Here is a 14,806-nt window from a genome sequence, read left to right as displayed (position 1 = left end):
AAAGCACTGCTCCTGTTCGCGGGGCAGCATCCCTCCCGGGGGGCAGCGATCCCCCTTCTTGCGGGGCAGCATCCCGTCTTTCTGGAGGGGCAGGATCCCACCTCGGGGGGCAGGATCCCTCCTCCTGGGGAACGATCCCTCCCACTCTTGCAGAATAACCTTTCTACCCCTTCCCAGTTGTGCGCGGCAGCAGCGACACGCAAGCCACCAACCCCACTCGAGGCAAAGTTCTGCCCAAGGGTGGTTTTCAGTTTGGATCCCAATGGCAGCTGGATGAGCTGTAGAAGAGGGGGTGCACACCTGGGAGGAAGGGACCCCGCCGGCAGTTTTGAATCCGCTGGTCATCTGGCTATAGGGGAAGGAAGGGGGTCTCACTCTTGGCAAGCTTTTATTTTTTTTTGTCCCACCTGGAAACTTGGCAGCTTTATGCACACCCCGTCTGGGTTGCTGCACCTTCAGAGGCGGTTGTAAGGACAGCCAGTGCTCGGGGTCAAACTAATTCTGCCCAAAATACCAGAGAAAATACCTCTTCCATATGGGCCTTTTTTTCTCCAAAGCGGCTGAGATCTGACTTTTTAAAAAAAATTGCATCTCCAGCTGTTATGATTGATGGGAGGGCCTCTGGAAAAAAGACGAGGGAGTGCTGCTGCTGAACTACATGAAACTATAGTTCGAGATGGCTGAATGTCCCCATTCATCTCCACTGGAAGCTGACTGACGCCCACAAACGTTTTAAGGACGTTAACTACTTCACAGCATGTCTGCACGTAAGAAACCGGGCGATGCAGCACACTTTGAACCTTCACGTAGCTTCCACTGTAGGGCAGCCTTAGAAAAATAATCATGTCCTCCTCCCTCCTTAGCTTCTTCATGGGAAAAAAGGTACAAAATGGGTTCGCTGGGCTGGAGTGTCAGCCAGTAGGGCAGAAATACCAATCAAGCAACAAGAACAATTGCCTTTTAAAAAGCTCCCCTACAAGATGCTTGCTCACATTCACTCAGGGTAACAACCTTCATCTGCAAATTACTTTTCTCCCTGGAGTGGGCGGTGGGTTCTAATTACGATCAACTTCTGCATTAGAGCCAAGTAAGGCCCCTCGGTGTGAGGAGATTATCAGAGGGAGGAACGTGGGCAGTGCTAAGGAGGATGGCTAACGTGGGGATAACTCACAGATGTGTGCTGGAGGCAGATTCTCATCAATCCCATTTGGAAACACCTTGCATGGAATTCCCTTATTCTTTCTATTCCAGCAAAAAATGGCAGCACCAAAGGCTACAGTGCAAGGGAAATAATTAACAGGGTCTGCAGCAAGCAGAGGGTCTGCTCCCAATACGGCTAAGCTTGAATAAAAGATCCCAGCCCAGATGTAGGCTCCAGTTTTCTTTCTGGGCCCACAGTGAAGTGCTGGTGATGTGCAGCAAGGCAGCCAAGCAACACCACCTCCTTTTTCTTTTGTCCCTATCACTAGTCAAAAAAAAAAAAAGAAAAAAAGAACTTGTTATTCTTCACATGACATGACGCAGGACTCTTCGTCAGAGCACAGCTCAGGGAATGGATGGCCGTAACACTAGCTGAGGGCTCTGGGCCCACAGAGAACAAATTTGTACATAATTAGTTTTTTCTCTAGGCAACAGGAAGAGAAAACAACCCTCCAGTATTTACTTAGAAGAAATTATATGTCCTTTGTGCCCTACTTGATAGGGCAAGGACGAGCTGGCATATTTAGTTGCAGAGGAGTTCAGAAAACAGCACCTACTCAGGTATCAGTCCTACAGGACCTAGACCAGGGACACAGGAGTGCCCACATCCCAAGTGGAAAATGCAGGTTAGAAAAGCATTCCCCATTAACCTCGAGATGCTTGGGGCTACTTTTTGGCCCTTATGCTTGGTTGCCACCAGTCCTGCTGCATGCTGCAAACCCTTAAAACCACTGCACGCCTGAGCTGCCGCCTTGCCTCACTGCAGGAAGTGGACGAGCAACCTCTTGAACCATCTCTCTCAAGCACATGTCTATGATCTCATGCTGAACTAAAAGAAGGCTAATCTTAGCATAAATTTGCACTTATCCCATCTTTCATAAGCATAAAATGAAGGTGGAACACAGAGCACTCGCAGGAAAGCAGCGTAGCAGGGAAAATTAAATGTAGGAACTGACAGCAGACTTGGCAGCATCAGCTCTGCAACCTGCTTCAAGGGAAGGCTTGGCCAAGGTGCCGCAGGTGAAGAGGCACTTCCAGCCAGGAGTGGTGTCCCCAGCAAGGGAACAGCCCTTCTGCCCCCCTGCAAGTGGCCTGTGTGTGTTTCAGCAGCCCTAGCTAACAACAAATGCTCAGCTGAACACCACTGAAAAGCAAATTTTAGGAAGCTATGAACACATCTCACACACTCTCATGGCAATTGAGGCTGATGTCTCTGCTTCTGTGACCACCAGGTCACATTTCTATAATTATTCCCCCCTCCTGAACGACTTGAGAGATACAGATATCTCTCTCCACATATATATATATACACTGTATCTGTGTACTCCAGATGCACCCTTACAGTGCTGCACACCTACCTCCTGATTTTCCCAGTTCTCACCAAAACCGGAATGTTTTTAGATTCAGTTCTGATGCAAGCAGATGGGCCTTGCAAGTCTTAATTCAGATCTCTTACAGTCAACTGCAAGGATCTCAAATTCACAGAATAATTCAGGTAGTTTATTTCCCATAGATAACACACACCATCTAGGAAAGGAAAAGAGATTAACTCCACGCAGACAGTGGTGCATTGCAGGCGACTTATTACTGCAATAATCACTCCTACTTGTCAATACAAGGATTGCTGCTGTGTACAGTTAATCACAGAAGTAAGTTCTACTTCAGTAATCTCAGTGCATACATTAAAAGTCAAAAAGCACTTGAAGTATTTACTGGTTTATTTGTATTAGTTAAAAAATTGGCAGCGATGACATTTTTATGTTACAAAATTACTTTTGGCCTGCTGACAAAACCTGCTACAAATGACTTGATCGCTACTCACGTTGCTGCTGATCACCAGCAAGGTACCTTAGGAAACGAGGCTCGTCAGCACTGCGACTGTACTTATGGCTGAGCTTAAGAACGGTCAAAAGACACATTTGGTAGAGGCCACAGGTATGGGCCAGAGATCTAGTCCCTACAGATCTGATATCCAGAGGTTCGATTTCCACTAACAGTAGAATACAGTAGTCACAGCTGGGCTTTCTAAAAGGGAAATTTGACATGGCTCAGGTGCCTGCAGAAATAACTCACAAGCAGAAGGCAGCGTAAGCACTTCTGGAGAGAGATGTGAAGCAAAGGGGATTCCTCCTTGCTCCCTCTTTTAAATGACATCGGTGCAGTTTCAGAGCACAGCGGTTTCTCCCATAACGTGAGAAGTGGAATACAGACTTCAGTATGGCAAATAGGAATACGCAGCACACAAGACTTCCTGAAGATGATATATGCTACAAAAATCCTACGGCTAAGACAATTAAGTCCCAAGACTGCTTCAAACAGCTCCAGCTTTAGAGGTTTTAATTATTAAAATCATGTCACTGAATCAAGAGATCACTAAACCCATTCTGTATTCTGCTTCAGCTGCAGTTATGAAGCAGGTTTGTAGGGGAAGTATGCTTGACATGGTCAGTGTCAACCAGCTTGGAACACAGCAGTTTAAAAATTATTACAGATTAGAAGTGTTTGATTCTTTAGTGCTCCTCGTTTCAGTCACTTCTGGCACCATATTCTCAGTTGTATCTTGCTCTGACTTTAAAAAAAATCAAGGCATTGTTCCATTTTCACGACTCATCAGGTGTTCTTCTGGGAGCTAAAAAGAAAAATAAGTTTAATTGTTATTATATAGCACTGCAGGCAACTTCCAGGCTGAATTATAATCAAATGTCACTTGGAAACACATGACATAATATGAGATTGGCCTAATTCCATTATCTCAGAATGATAAATAAAGCCCAATATTGAAAACCTGCAAGAAGTCACCTACCTTTGATTATCAATTCCTTCAAAAGAGCCCATTTACTGCTCCTGACACTGGGTCCAAGTCTATATCATAGAAACAGGGTCTTGTAGGAAGTCCTGGCATAGTGCTCATCTGGACAACGAAAGAAAAAAAATGTTAAAATGGAAGCAGCATAGTTTCGTGCAGAAGACAATAAATCACCGCTGAAGAAATGGCAGCAGCTGATGCAGCTCCTTGCAGACGTAGTTGGAGGATGCTCATGTAACGTTTTGAAGCACATCGTGAGAACCAGGAACTCCTAGCTCAGTAGACAGATCCGGGTTTGTTGTTTCTCTTTTTAATGATAAGTATTTAGTTTGGCTTCTGCCTCTCCCAGTGACTGAGCCCCAGATTTGGCAGAATACTGAGATACCCAGCTGACCAGTTAACTGTTAGAGGAGCATTCATAGACCTTGCTGTGGTGAGAAAATATTACTCATGGCAGTCTCCTGGTTATTAAAATAAGGATATATGCTTTAATACAACTTTGCCCACTATAAAGTCTCTGTTAATTATAATTCATTAAAAGTCTAGAACTATAAACGTTAAATAATTAAGAATAATTGTTGTTGAGAAGCAAGTTTAAATAGTTTGAGCTCGCTGGGGTTTTTGTCTTTTTAACTGGAAAAAAGCTCAAACAGGGATGGAGAGGTCAGTTCTGACCAGAACATTGCTGAAGTGCTCAAGTGGGAAGGGCTGTGTGGAGGCAGAACTGAAGCTAGCAACACAGCTACCAGCCCTGGGCCTGCCTCAGGTCAGTCCCCTCCCGTTGTCCCACTGACGAGTACCCAGTTCCAGTGCCGCAGAATGTGAGGCCTGCGGGGACTACACTTGGCCTGATTTCCTAACGCAGCTGACAGCATTTCCCCTTCCCTAAGTCAGCGTTTTGCCCAGCAGCACACACAGGACAACATGGGTGCTCTACAAAGGTCGGCAACTCGTGACCACTCCTGCTAGTTTGTGCCAGGGGTCGTTCACCCCTTCGATAAAGGATTCAAGGTCTCATTTTCCAGCTGCATCATCCAGCCTCAGCCTTCACAATCAGTATTGTTACGCCTGTCTCCATTAGATTAAAGATCTCTTTGGCAACCTGGTATTTTCTCCCTGAGCAAGTATTTTGCACACTAATCAAATTACCTCCCCATCTTCCTTCTGATAATAAGCTCAGCAGCGAGGAGCCAAAGCTCTATCACTTAGGCGCTTTTTGCAGCTCTCAAAACTGTTCAGGGAGCTTTTCGGATCCCCACCCCATTTTCCTAAGCCATTTACAAGTGCTAACAGCAGTCCCATATGTAACGTACCACTGCAGGTCTTGCACAGCTTACGCAGAGGTAAAAATCATTTCAAGTCTGTTCTTTGTAATGAACTCTAGGATTCCACTGTCTTTTTGTCAGAGCTGCTGCTTTACCAGACAGAGAACAGAATACAGGGGCTACACAGAAGACTCTCATTCCTTGTCTTTGTGTTTAGTTGTATGAATATTTTGGTCTCAAGAGCCGAGGTGTTAAGAAATCCAAAATGCCTGGAGAGGAGTTTTCCTGTTCTCACCACAGCCACTGCCAGTCTCTGGTCATGCAGAGCAAGAAACTTCCTATTTATTTATGCATCACTGAAGAATTGTAGAGCTTTGCACATCTCCACCTTTAGATTCAGAGGGCCACAGCAGGAGCTGAGACCGTGATATTCAACAGAGCAGGAGGTGCCACATTAATGAAGATGGGCTCAACTTGACTATTTCTTGCACTTTCCATTTGGAAAGGAAAGCTCAGTCTTCCTCCTTTCCCATCCACAGTGGCTACTCTGCTATCTATCACTTCAATGCAGTCTGCTTAAACTCTGAATTTCTATGTGGTACAGGATAATTTCCAACCAGGCCACTAATTTTCTGTACAAGTGTCTACAATGCTTAATGCTTTTCACTATTTTTAGAGCTGAAGAAACGGACTTTTCCTCCACTATCCTCCTCCAATACTGCATGTGCAGAGAAAGAACACAGGGCAATCTCCACTATTTACTTACATGAAAAAAAAATTACACCACAAGCGTATCATTGACTCCCTTGCAAGATTTCTGATAAAATCAATACCAGCTAAGAATTCATTATTATTTATTGCACCTGTGGAACTTCTGAAAAAAACAACATTTAGGAACTAAAAAATGGAGTTGAATAAATAATTTGTTTTCAATTCATCAGCAGCACCATAAAATGAACCATTCTGACTTCAACAATTTACTTCACTTTCATTATCTTTCATGCTCAAAGTTAAAAGCCAGATAGCCTTTGAAATACTTCCTTTTAAACCTCAAAGTATTTCACTGAAGTATAACAGCCTCAACTTTGAGCCAGAAAGGAAAAAAACCCAAAACTCGGAAGCTGAGAAAAAAATAAAATGTGACATACCTTTGTGATTTACTTCAGATAACAAGAATACGCATGCTCCGGTGATTAATTTCACCTCAAATTTCTCAGAAAAGCTTCTAGATAGAGCTACTTATTTACTGCAGTTCCAGCTCACAGTTCAATGGCTGCTGCCAAAAATTTATTCTGAGGATAAGACACCTCCTACTGAATGAGTTTAAAATAGTGATCTGATTCAAAATGCCCTGGATTGCTTCTCAAAAGGACATCCCTTCCCTAGTTTTGTAGATACCACAGAAGAGTGATCTTCACGTTCCTAACCAGGAGAGTGAACTGCTAATTCTGGTAGAATTACCACCATGATTTACTACATGTCCAAGAAAACATTAGGAAGCTGGGACGGGAGCAGAAAGGAAAGAGTCCAACTTCACAGAAACTGAAGATATCAGAAAAAGAGCCAAGTTGTTAGTTTTAATGTCTGAAAACATCTTTCTTGTGTGTAGCTCATTAATGCTGTGTACACTTTCCTTCTCCGGTGCTTACAAAAAACACGAAATAAATCATTGTTTGGATTAAATCTTGGCTTGCAAAAATACCATTAATAACAGGAACAAGCATGCTATCCTTCATTTTATCCCAAAACACACATTACGCTTTAAAGAGATGGATGAGCCAGACTTTAATCAGGATGTGGTTATTTTATTTATGTTGGGTAACTTGGGAACTCTTACCTACCTTTCTTCAAAAAAAGAATTAAATGAAAAATACATCCAGTATTTGGCTCTAGCTAGTGTTTGAAGGAAGGAGGAGGGATCCAACTCCTGAATCATCAAATGTCATCATCTGAGCCACAAACCCTTAATGCTTTTGAAAGCTTATTAAAACAAACATGTTGCCATAAAGACTTGCAGAAAAAGGTTTAGGCCCAAAAATATAAGAAAGACAGAGGTGCTTGCTCCTACTGCTCCATCCCCTAAAATAATCTAACAAGTTACTTAACATTTGTCCAGAAGAGATTCCCCATATAAAATTTCCACCGGATCCTTTCATCTCAACATTCTGTCTTTGGATGGAAACCTGAATTAGTTCCTTTCGCAGGGAGCTCCTCTTTCTGCCACATAACTCACATCAAAGCTGTTCCAGGATCCTGTTTTCTTCGTAGCTTCTCTCTCTCCCTCCTCTCAGCTGACATTATGCCAATCATGTCAAAGAACAGAAACTAAAAACCCAAGGGCACAGTGAAACGAATTGTTGGAACTGACAACAGGCTGAACAGCAAACAGCTGGTCAGCAAAACCAAGAGAACTGAAGGGGAGGGGAGACCAATAAATGATTAATTGCGCAGGTCAGCTTCACTCTGGGGGTGTCTCATGAGAAGTTGTTTGCTCTGTAATAGCTTTGGAGGAGTTGTCTTGTTCTACCCTGATCCGCAGGCATACACAGACCTCACCTGCAAAACTGCGAAGTGCTCTCACATGAAGAATGCAAAGCCACAAGGGCATTTCGGTGGGCCAGAGATTTCTCCCGTCCCCTCTAGCAGACTGCAGTTCCCAGAATTCGTAATCTACAGAACTCATCCTTTCCTCAAAATCCAGGAAGACAGAGATGTGGGACCTGAGAAGTACACACTAGGGGCTTGCTAAGTATTCAAACGGTCAGATGGTCTTATTTTAGCTTCCCTCTTCCCCCTGAAAAAAACCTATTGGGAATCTAATACTCTGGACTGTTAGAACACCAACTATATAAGTGACAGGGAGTATCCTAATTTAAGATACTTTTTGCAATTGCTTACTGGCATTAATGCACATGAAGTTTTTTTGACTCGCCCCTCGACAGTCGAGGTTTTCACTCGCTCCTCGACAGTCGAGGTTTTCACTTGCTCAGTCACATACCGTTCCTACAAGTGGATACAGGAATCCAGCACCAACACTGGCCCGAATGTCTCGGATTGGCAGAATGAAACCCGTAGGTGCTCCTTTTTGTTCAGGATCATGAGACAGCGATAAGTGAGTTTTAGCCATGCAGATGGGCAGGTTTCCAAATCCCTGGGAAAGGCAAAGAAAAGACAGAGAGAGAGAGGAGAGAAATAAGTGAAGAAACAGCAACGTTTTTTTCCTGTACGGAAGCATAATTGCTCTATTTTGCCATTCTCTGCAAACATCAGACATCTTATCAGGACATTCTACTCCTCATCAACTGGTTTATCCAGTCTGTCAGATCTGTTGACCATTCTGCATCTCCATCTCTTCTCTCTCACACTCTCTCCCTGCCCCCTGCTAAATATTAAAGAAAGAATCACCATTGCCCCCGGCACATCCAACTCAGGAAAAAAATAATGGGAGCCTTAGATACACAATCTTAATAGCTAACTTACTTTCTACACTCTTCTCAAAAAGTTAATTTAAACAGCTCAGAATTCTTGTTCAGCTGAGGCCAGTTAATTAGAAATGTTTGATCAATATAATTGTGGGGCACGAGGAAGTGGCAGTTACATGGCTATGGTACTTCGATAGACTTGCAAAGAAATATACAAGTGACAATATATGTGCCAATAGTAAACGTACTGCAGAAGTGAAATTACTCAAGCACACTGTAAACAAAGAACGGCTGGTTCTCACATTGCTCCTTCAAAGCCCTTTAGAGAGCTTCATTAATGCAGAAGCAGGTAAATTCACAAGAATGTCATGCTGGAGAAAAGCAACACAGTAGTGAAAAAGCATCTAATTCAACAACCCGATAACAGGCTCAAAACTTATAAAAAGTAGACTTCCCCCTGCCATGAGAAGCATTGTGGAATTCCTCCCTCAACACAACTGTGGCTGCCAAAAATCTATGCAGGTTAACAAACTGATTAGACAAATCAGTGGAACAAGATTAAAAGAAAAAATCATCAGGCTATTGAGCCACTGTGTGTGACCACTTACAGTTCCCTAATTCCCAAATTGCTGAAGGACTGGAGAGTACAGTAAAGATATCACTGAATCCTCTGGGTTTTCTCTCCCCACACCCTCTCACACATGTGTTATTGGGCCAGATGAGTTCCTTTTTCTCCACTAGAAGCCAGAGCCAGTTTCTCCCTCCCCGTACCAGCACCCTCTTCCTCCTCGGCCACAGCACCATCCGGAAAGCCCTGGACAACGACGTGATTTAAGTGATGATTCCCTTCACACACAGCCTGAGCACCACTGTTCAGTATGGACATTTTAAGTGATAAGCACCCCTGGTATCATGTGATGTGGAAAACTCACTTGCTTAGTGTACAAGGCGACTTTCTGCTGTGCTTCTGGAAGCAGTTCAATGTCTCTTGCCCCATAGATCTGCTGTGCAATAAGCCTGATCTTATCTACAATAGGGAGCTAGGGAAAAAAAAAGACAGGCAAGTCAGCGTGGTCAAACTACAAAGAGCTCTAACATCACAGAAGCTTCACAATTCTCCATACGTGTTGTGCAGTGCCCATCTGCAAATGTAAGAGCTACTCTCATTTGCTGTAGAACAAAGTTATATTGTAATTTGAGGGTTTTCAAAACACATTTATCTTGTTGCAGTTGTTTTTCTTGATAAGAGGGCAAAACTAGTTTACTACAGTCACATAATAGTATTTCTTATAGGCCGTGCTTCCATATTCATCATCTCCAGCGCAAAGGAGGCATCGTTATTCTCTCTCAAGTCGAAGTCAACAAGCAGACAAAAATAATTCGAGGGAATGCAAGTTAATGGTTAAATAAAAGCCTAAATAGAACAGGTTAAAGAAAAAACATTGAAAGCATCTGTTAAGAAGCTAAAACACATATGACATAGCTCTGTACCTCATCAGGTTCTTGAATATGTCCTGGCTAATAAAGGAGGATTCAGGCCATAACTTGGGAACTGACAGGGACTTCATTACCTCCAAGCCATCTGTCAAACTTGCTTAATGTACAAAGTCATTAGGAACACACATACACACACACACACACTCTCTTCCACAAACCTTACTTGTAAAGAAAAAAAAAAAGTTAAGTGTTATGTTATAAGAGGAAAAAAACCCCTTAAAAATAAGTGTTATGTTTTAATCCCAAATTTCTTCTAAGTTTCTCAGAGCAGCCTTTCGGACAGCCTTCAGGAACTTAGGCTAGTGAAACCGACTGATGGCCACCTTATAAGCAATGTACTCTGTAACACTGCAGGTTCTTACCTCCACGTTATAGAGGAACCTGAAGTTGCTGGGTGCCTGCGACGCTCTCTGAACAGCGTGGGCCAGTGCAACCGCTCCTTTACCTCCCTCTGCCCAGTGGGTGCACTCCACAGCGTCAAACGCCCCGGCTTCCTTTGCCTGTTGTACTACAAGGGCCAGTTCAGCCTTTGTATCTGTTCTGTAAGAAGAAAAGTTTGCACATTCACACCAGAAAGCACAAACAATAAATGAACAGTTGGTCCTAACTATTTTTCACTCTTGTGCATGCTCGTGTCCATCACAGCCTTCTCCACCTTGGTGACGGAAGCTACTCCACAGAGGAAGAGACTGCATTAGGCAGCTCTGCAAGCACACGCAGAAACCCACGGCCACCGACAGAACAGCGTTCCACACTTCCTGTTTTATCTGTTCTTTATCTGCAATGCAACTCCTGCTTTCAGAAAGGCCTTACTATCGCTGATTTAGAAGTACTGTATCATGTGCACACAATAAGCTAAAGACCGTAATTTCTCTAAATCAGCCTACATGCATTTACTGCAGATGAAGAATCCTTAGCTGGCCACTCTGCTTCCACCAGCATCGGCTTTAACACACCAGTTCCAAGCCCTTCTGCTTGCATAGAAAGACCACACACAGATTCTGTTCCCTGTGCAGAACAACGTGCAGATGACAAAACGCTTCTTAGCAGGGCATAATTATTCCATACAGCAGCATGGTCGACAGCATATGCACCTCATTTATTATGAGCTCAGCTTCCACATCGTCACTGGCACATTTTGTCCACAGTAATTCGGCCAGTCAGGGTGTAAGTGATGGCAGGTTCTAGTCACTGATCATAAAATCCTAAGCTAATTTAAACTAAGGAATGCATTCGAAACGACTAAGCAGAGCTCCCCATTTACTCAGCATCTTCCAACAACGCAAAATGCTGCGAACAACACATCAACAGCACTGAAAACGAGAGCTTGTGTTAAACATAGTGTATAAAGCTCCACAATTTAATACCCATGCATCAATTCCACAGCCCAGCTCACTTACTTGAAGGCATTGACAGCCACTACTACCGGGACACCAAACATCCGTGCATTTTGGATTTGCTTGTTTAGGTTACTACAGCCTTTTGCCAACAGTTGAAGATTCTGTAAAGACATCAGGAGGCAGGAGGCATGACTTATCAGGGACAGTAAAACTTTTGTTCCAAGTTCACTACATGCACAGCTAACGATAAAAATGTCAAAGTAGGAATGAAACCACAAAGACAAATCCCCAGTGCTGCTTTCTGAACACTCCAGACCAGTGCCTGCTCTTGGATGGAAGACAGCAAAAGGAATGACTACTTCTAATGATCACTGGTTTCAGCTGCCAAGCCAAGGCAAAAAAAAAAAAAAAAAAAAAAAAATCACTTTTTATCTTTTTTTGTTATTCTTAGTAAGTTAATACCCGTGCTCATTAACTCCCCACACTAAAGCCTCATTTTCCTCTCTGACACATTCCTCTTTATGTATTAAATATCATTAGCTGTGGATTTCATGACACTTGTTTGAAGTCTGTGGCAACAGCCTTCGGTTTACACATATTTACATTTTGCAGCATCACAGACTATTTATGGAAATCCAGACATTTCAACCCTTCCTATGCAAAGAATAATCTACACAGAAGCTCCACAAGTGAAAAAAACTGGAGCAATGTGAAGTGAGCCAGACCAATTATCCAAGTGTACACAACCATTCAAGGCACAAGGATAAAAGCCGAGATTTTAGTTCACTTTCCTCTCTGCTTACAATGAGGCGACAGGGAAATAAAACAAGAAACTGCTGCTGCTAAGAAGAGAGTAATTAGAGAGGCACTCTGAATATTTTCAGAGACGATGTTTCAGCCAAGCAATTACTCCATACTGAGAGGGTCAAGGGACACAGAGCTGATATTACTATGAAAAAAAATGAGCACACAGACAATTGCATGAGCTCAGGAGGAACGAGAAGGCGCTGACTACTGGCTAGGTCAAGCACAATAAATGCTTGAAAGAGCAGAGTCAAAGTAACATCATAAAAAACCCCAAATTAAGAACATTACAGCTTATATGAGGAAGCATTTCCCCAGCAGCTAAAGAAACGACACACGAGCTATCCAGGCATGCACTGCACGACAATATGTGTCAAGACTGTCACAACAGCTGAAGGTTACCTCTTCCACGTACTCCTTTGGTAGAGGTACTCCAGCAGTGACCTGGGAAGAAGAGAAAGAAAAAAATAAAAGGAGAAAAGATGGAACTTTAAAAGCTTTTTATCCACGAGAGCAATTCATGTTTGATTCTTATTAAACACCATCAACATACAACATTCTACTCAAGGCTGATTCTTTATCCTAAGAAAAAAATAAAAGAAATAACACACTGCAAAATGCACTCACAATACTCAACAAACGACTGACTGCGGTAACACCACGAGTGCCCCAGCACACAAACACTTCATTAGGACAACAAAGTAAGCAGATATGTAACTGTACCATTCTACCATGAAGCAGCGTACAAGGAACAGGGACATGAGAATTCTGCTTGCAACTGCAAATCTCAAGCAGTTCAAGCCCGACAGGGCTTTAAGTGACTGGATGAGAACAATAGCTCCTCTGGCCTAAGGAAAACCTTGCCCAGTACTTACTGCAGGGCCTCCTCCGTGCATTTTCAGAGCTCGGACAGTAGCAACCAACACCACCACGTGAGGCCGGAGACCAGAACAGCGGCACTTAATATTAAAGAATTTCTCCATGCCTATGTCTGCACCAAATCCTGCTTCCGTAACTAGAGTAGGAATTAAAAGAAGCTTGTGAGAGGTTTCTGGGTGAGGAATTCATGCTCTGATTATAAAAATCAGAAGCTTCTTCCAAGACGTAAAAAGAAGATAAAAAAAGGCAGATCCCTTCCTGCAAAACAAACAAACAGCAAGCAAATGCACTTACCAACAAAACCCTCTTTACCCACAAGCTTCAGTGCTATTTTGTCTGCCAACACTGAAGAATTCCCATGTGCAATATTGGCAAAAGGTCCAGCATGAACAAACACTGGTGTTCCCTAGAAAAGGGGAGGTGTGGGGTAGAGAGAGAAAGAGAAAACCAAAGGGTACAATTTAGAAAACTGCAGTATTTCTGGAGCTAAGAACTGTGGTACCTGAAGGTAGAGAAAAACACTTTTAGAGGACAGATCTTAAAGCCTTCTGATCAAACATTTATTATCAGGAGTAAGGACTACAGGGCAAACAGGATTATTATAATCTGCACAAGTGGAGATATTAATCCTCTTAGGAAAAGGATGGCTAAATCACAGCAAGGCTTTGACATTCTCCTGCATCCACAGTGTTTAGATTCCCAAAACACTTCTTGGCATTTAAAATGACGAAACAGAGACACAGCAAAGTTTAATCCATTTCTTTGGGGTCACCCCAACTGCCAATGGCAGACTCAGAAAGAAGCCAGCCTTCCCAGCACCCAGCCCTGAACCTTAGGTAGGAAACCACAATAAACCTCGAGGTCTAAGCCAACTAAGTCCACGCTGATTGTGATGAACAAACTAAACCAGTCGCTTCTTGGCTCTGAGAATACACGTACGGCAACTCATCTCGGCTCACCTCTAGCGTCTGCATGAGGTTTGGTTTAACGGCATCTCTCATCAAGACAGCCAGAGCACCAGTCACTCCCTGAAAGAAAAAAAAATGCAATCAGTTTCCAGATGTACCGAGACCCTGAGGCAGTTTCTGAGCAGCACCAAGGCTCTGCTTTTGTGACGAGTGAGCTTTCAGGACCAGAACCCAGCAGCTGCTCTAGATGTAACTAGCTCCACTCAGGTAGGTTTGTCTTGGGCTTTTTTCCTTCCTCGTTTCAGCAGCTAGGCTCTACATACTGACCTTAAAATGTCATAGCAACCTGCCACATCCTGCACAAGTCTCTTGTGCATAAATAACTTTCAAAGTGAACCTCTCTGCTCATGAGAAAGATCAGACTGACATCACAGAAGGCAACCACTGGAGCCCAGTGCTGCAATTCTGCTTCCTGTCAAGTGAAAGCCTTTGATTTCATCCACATCTGCTTTCAGAAGAGAAAATGAAAGTTTGGTCATCCTTGCAATTGACACAGTCCAGTGGAAACCAAACTGGCTGTTACCCAGCACTTGGAAAAAAGTAACTAGAATTGCTGTCACGAGTACTGAGCCAAATGTTCACAGCAGATATGAAAACCTTGAAACATGATTTCTTTTTCTTTCCT

At 43.2% G+C, this 14,806-nt stretch overlaps 1 protein-coding gene across 1 annotated transcript in view; it reads right to left on the bottom strand.

Annotated features, from left to right (window-relative positions):
- Positions 1-3,744: 3,744 nt before the first annotated feature.
- Positions 3,745-14,806, bottom strand: part of MTHFD1 (methylenetetrahydrofolate dehydrogenase (NADP+ dependent) 1, methenyltetrahydrofolate cyclohydrolase, formyltetrahydrofolate synthetase) — a 33,456-nt gene continuing 22,394 nt past the window's right edge. Inside the window, exons 19-28 of the mRNA XM_009877336.1 lie at positions 14,173-14,241; positions 13,508-13,619; positions 13,210-13,349; positions 12,737-12,778; positions 11,591-11,691; positions 10,553-10,730; positions 9,626-9,733; positions 8,270-8,422; positions 4,004-4,111; positions 3,745-3,829 (exon numbers count right to left, since the gene is read on the bottom strand). Coding sequence (XP_009875638.1) covers positions 4,022-4,111; positions 8,270-8,422; positions 9,626-9,733; positions 10,553-10,730; positions 11,591-11,691; positions 12,737-12,778; positions 13,210-13,349; positions 13,508-13,619; positions 14,173-14,241 — 993 coding nt within the window. The 3' untranslated portion in view covers positions 3,745-3,829; positions 4,004-4,021. The remainder of the gene's footprint in view (positions 3,830-4,003; positions 4,112-8,269; positions 8,423-9,625; positions 9,734-10,552; positions 10,731-11,590; positions 11,692-12,736; positions 12,779-13,209; positions 13,350-13,507; positions 13,620-14,172; positions 14,242-14,806) is intronic.

The sequence above is a fragment of the Apaloderma vittatum genome, unplaced genomic scaffold (genome assembly GCF_000703405.1).
Source record: "Apaloderma vittatum isolate BGI_N311 unplaced genomic scaffold, ASM70340v1 scaffold27719, whole genome shotgun sequence".
Taxonomy (NCBI): domain Eukaryota; kingdom Metazoa; phylum Chordata; class Aves; order Trogoniformes; family Trogonidae; genus Apaloderma; species Apaloderma vittatum.
This window is presented reverse-complemented; position numbering and strand designations above follow the sequence as displayed.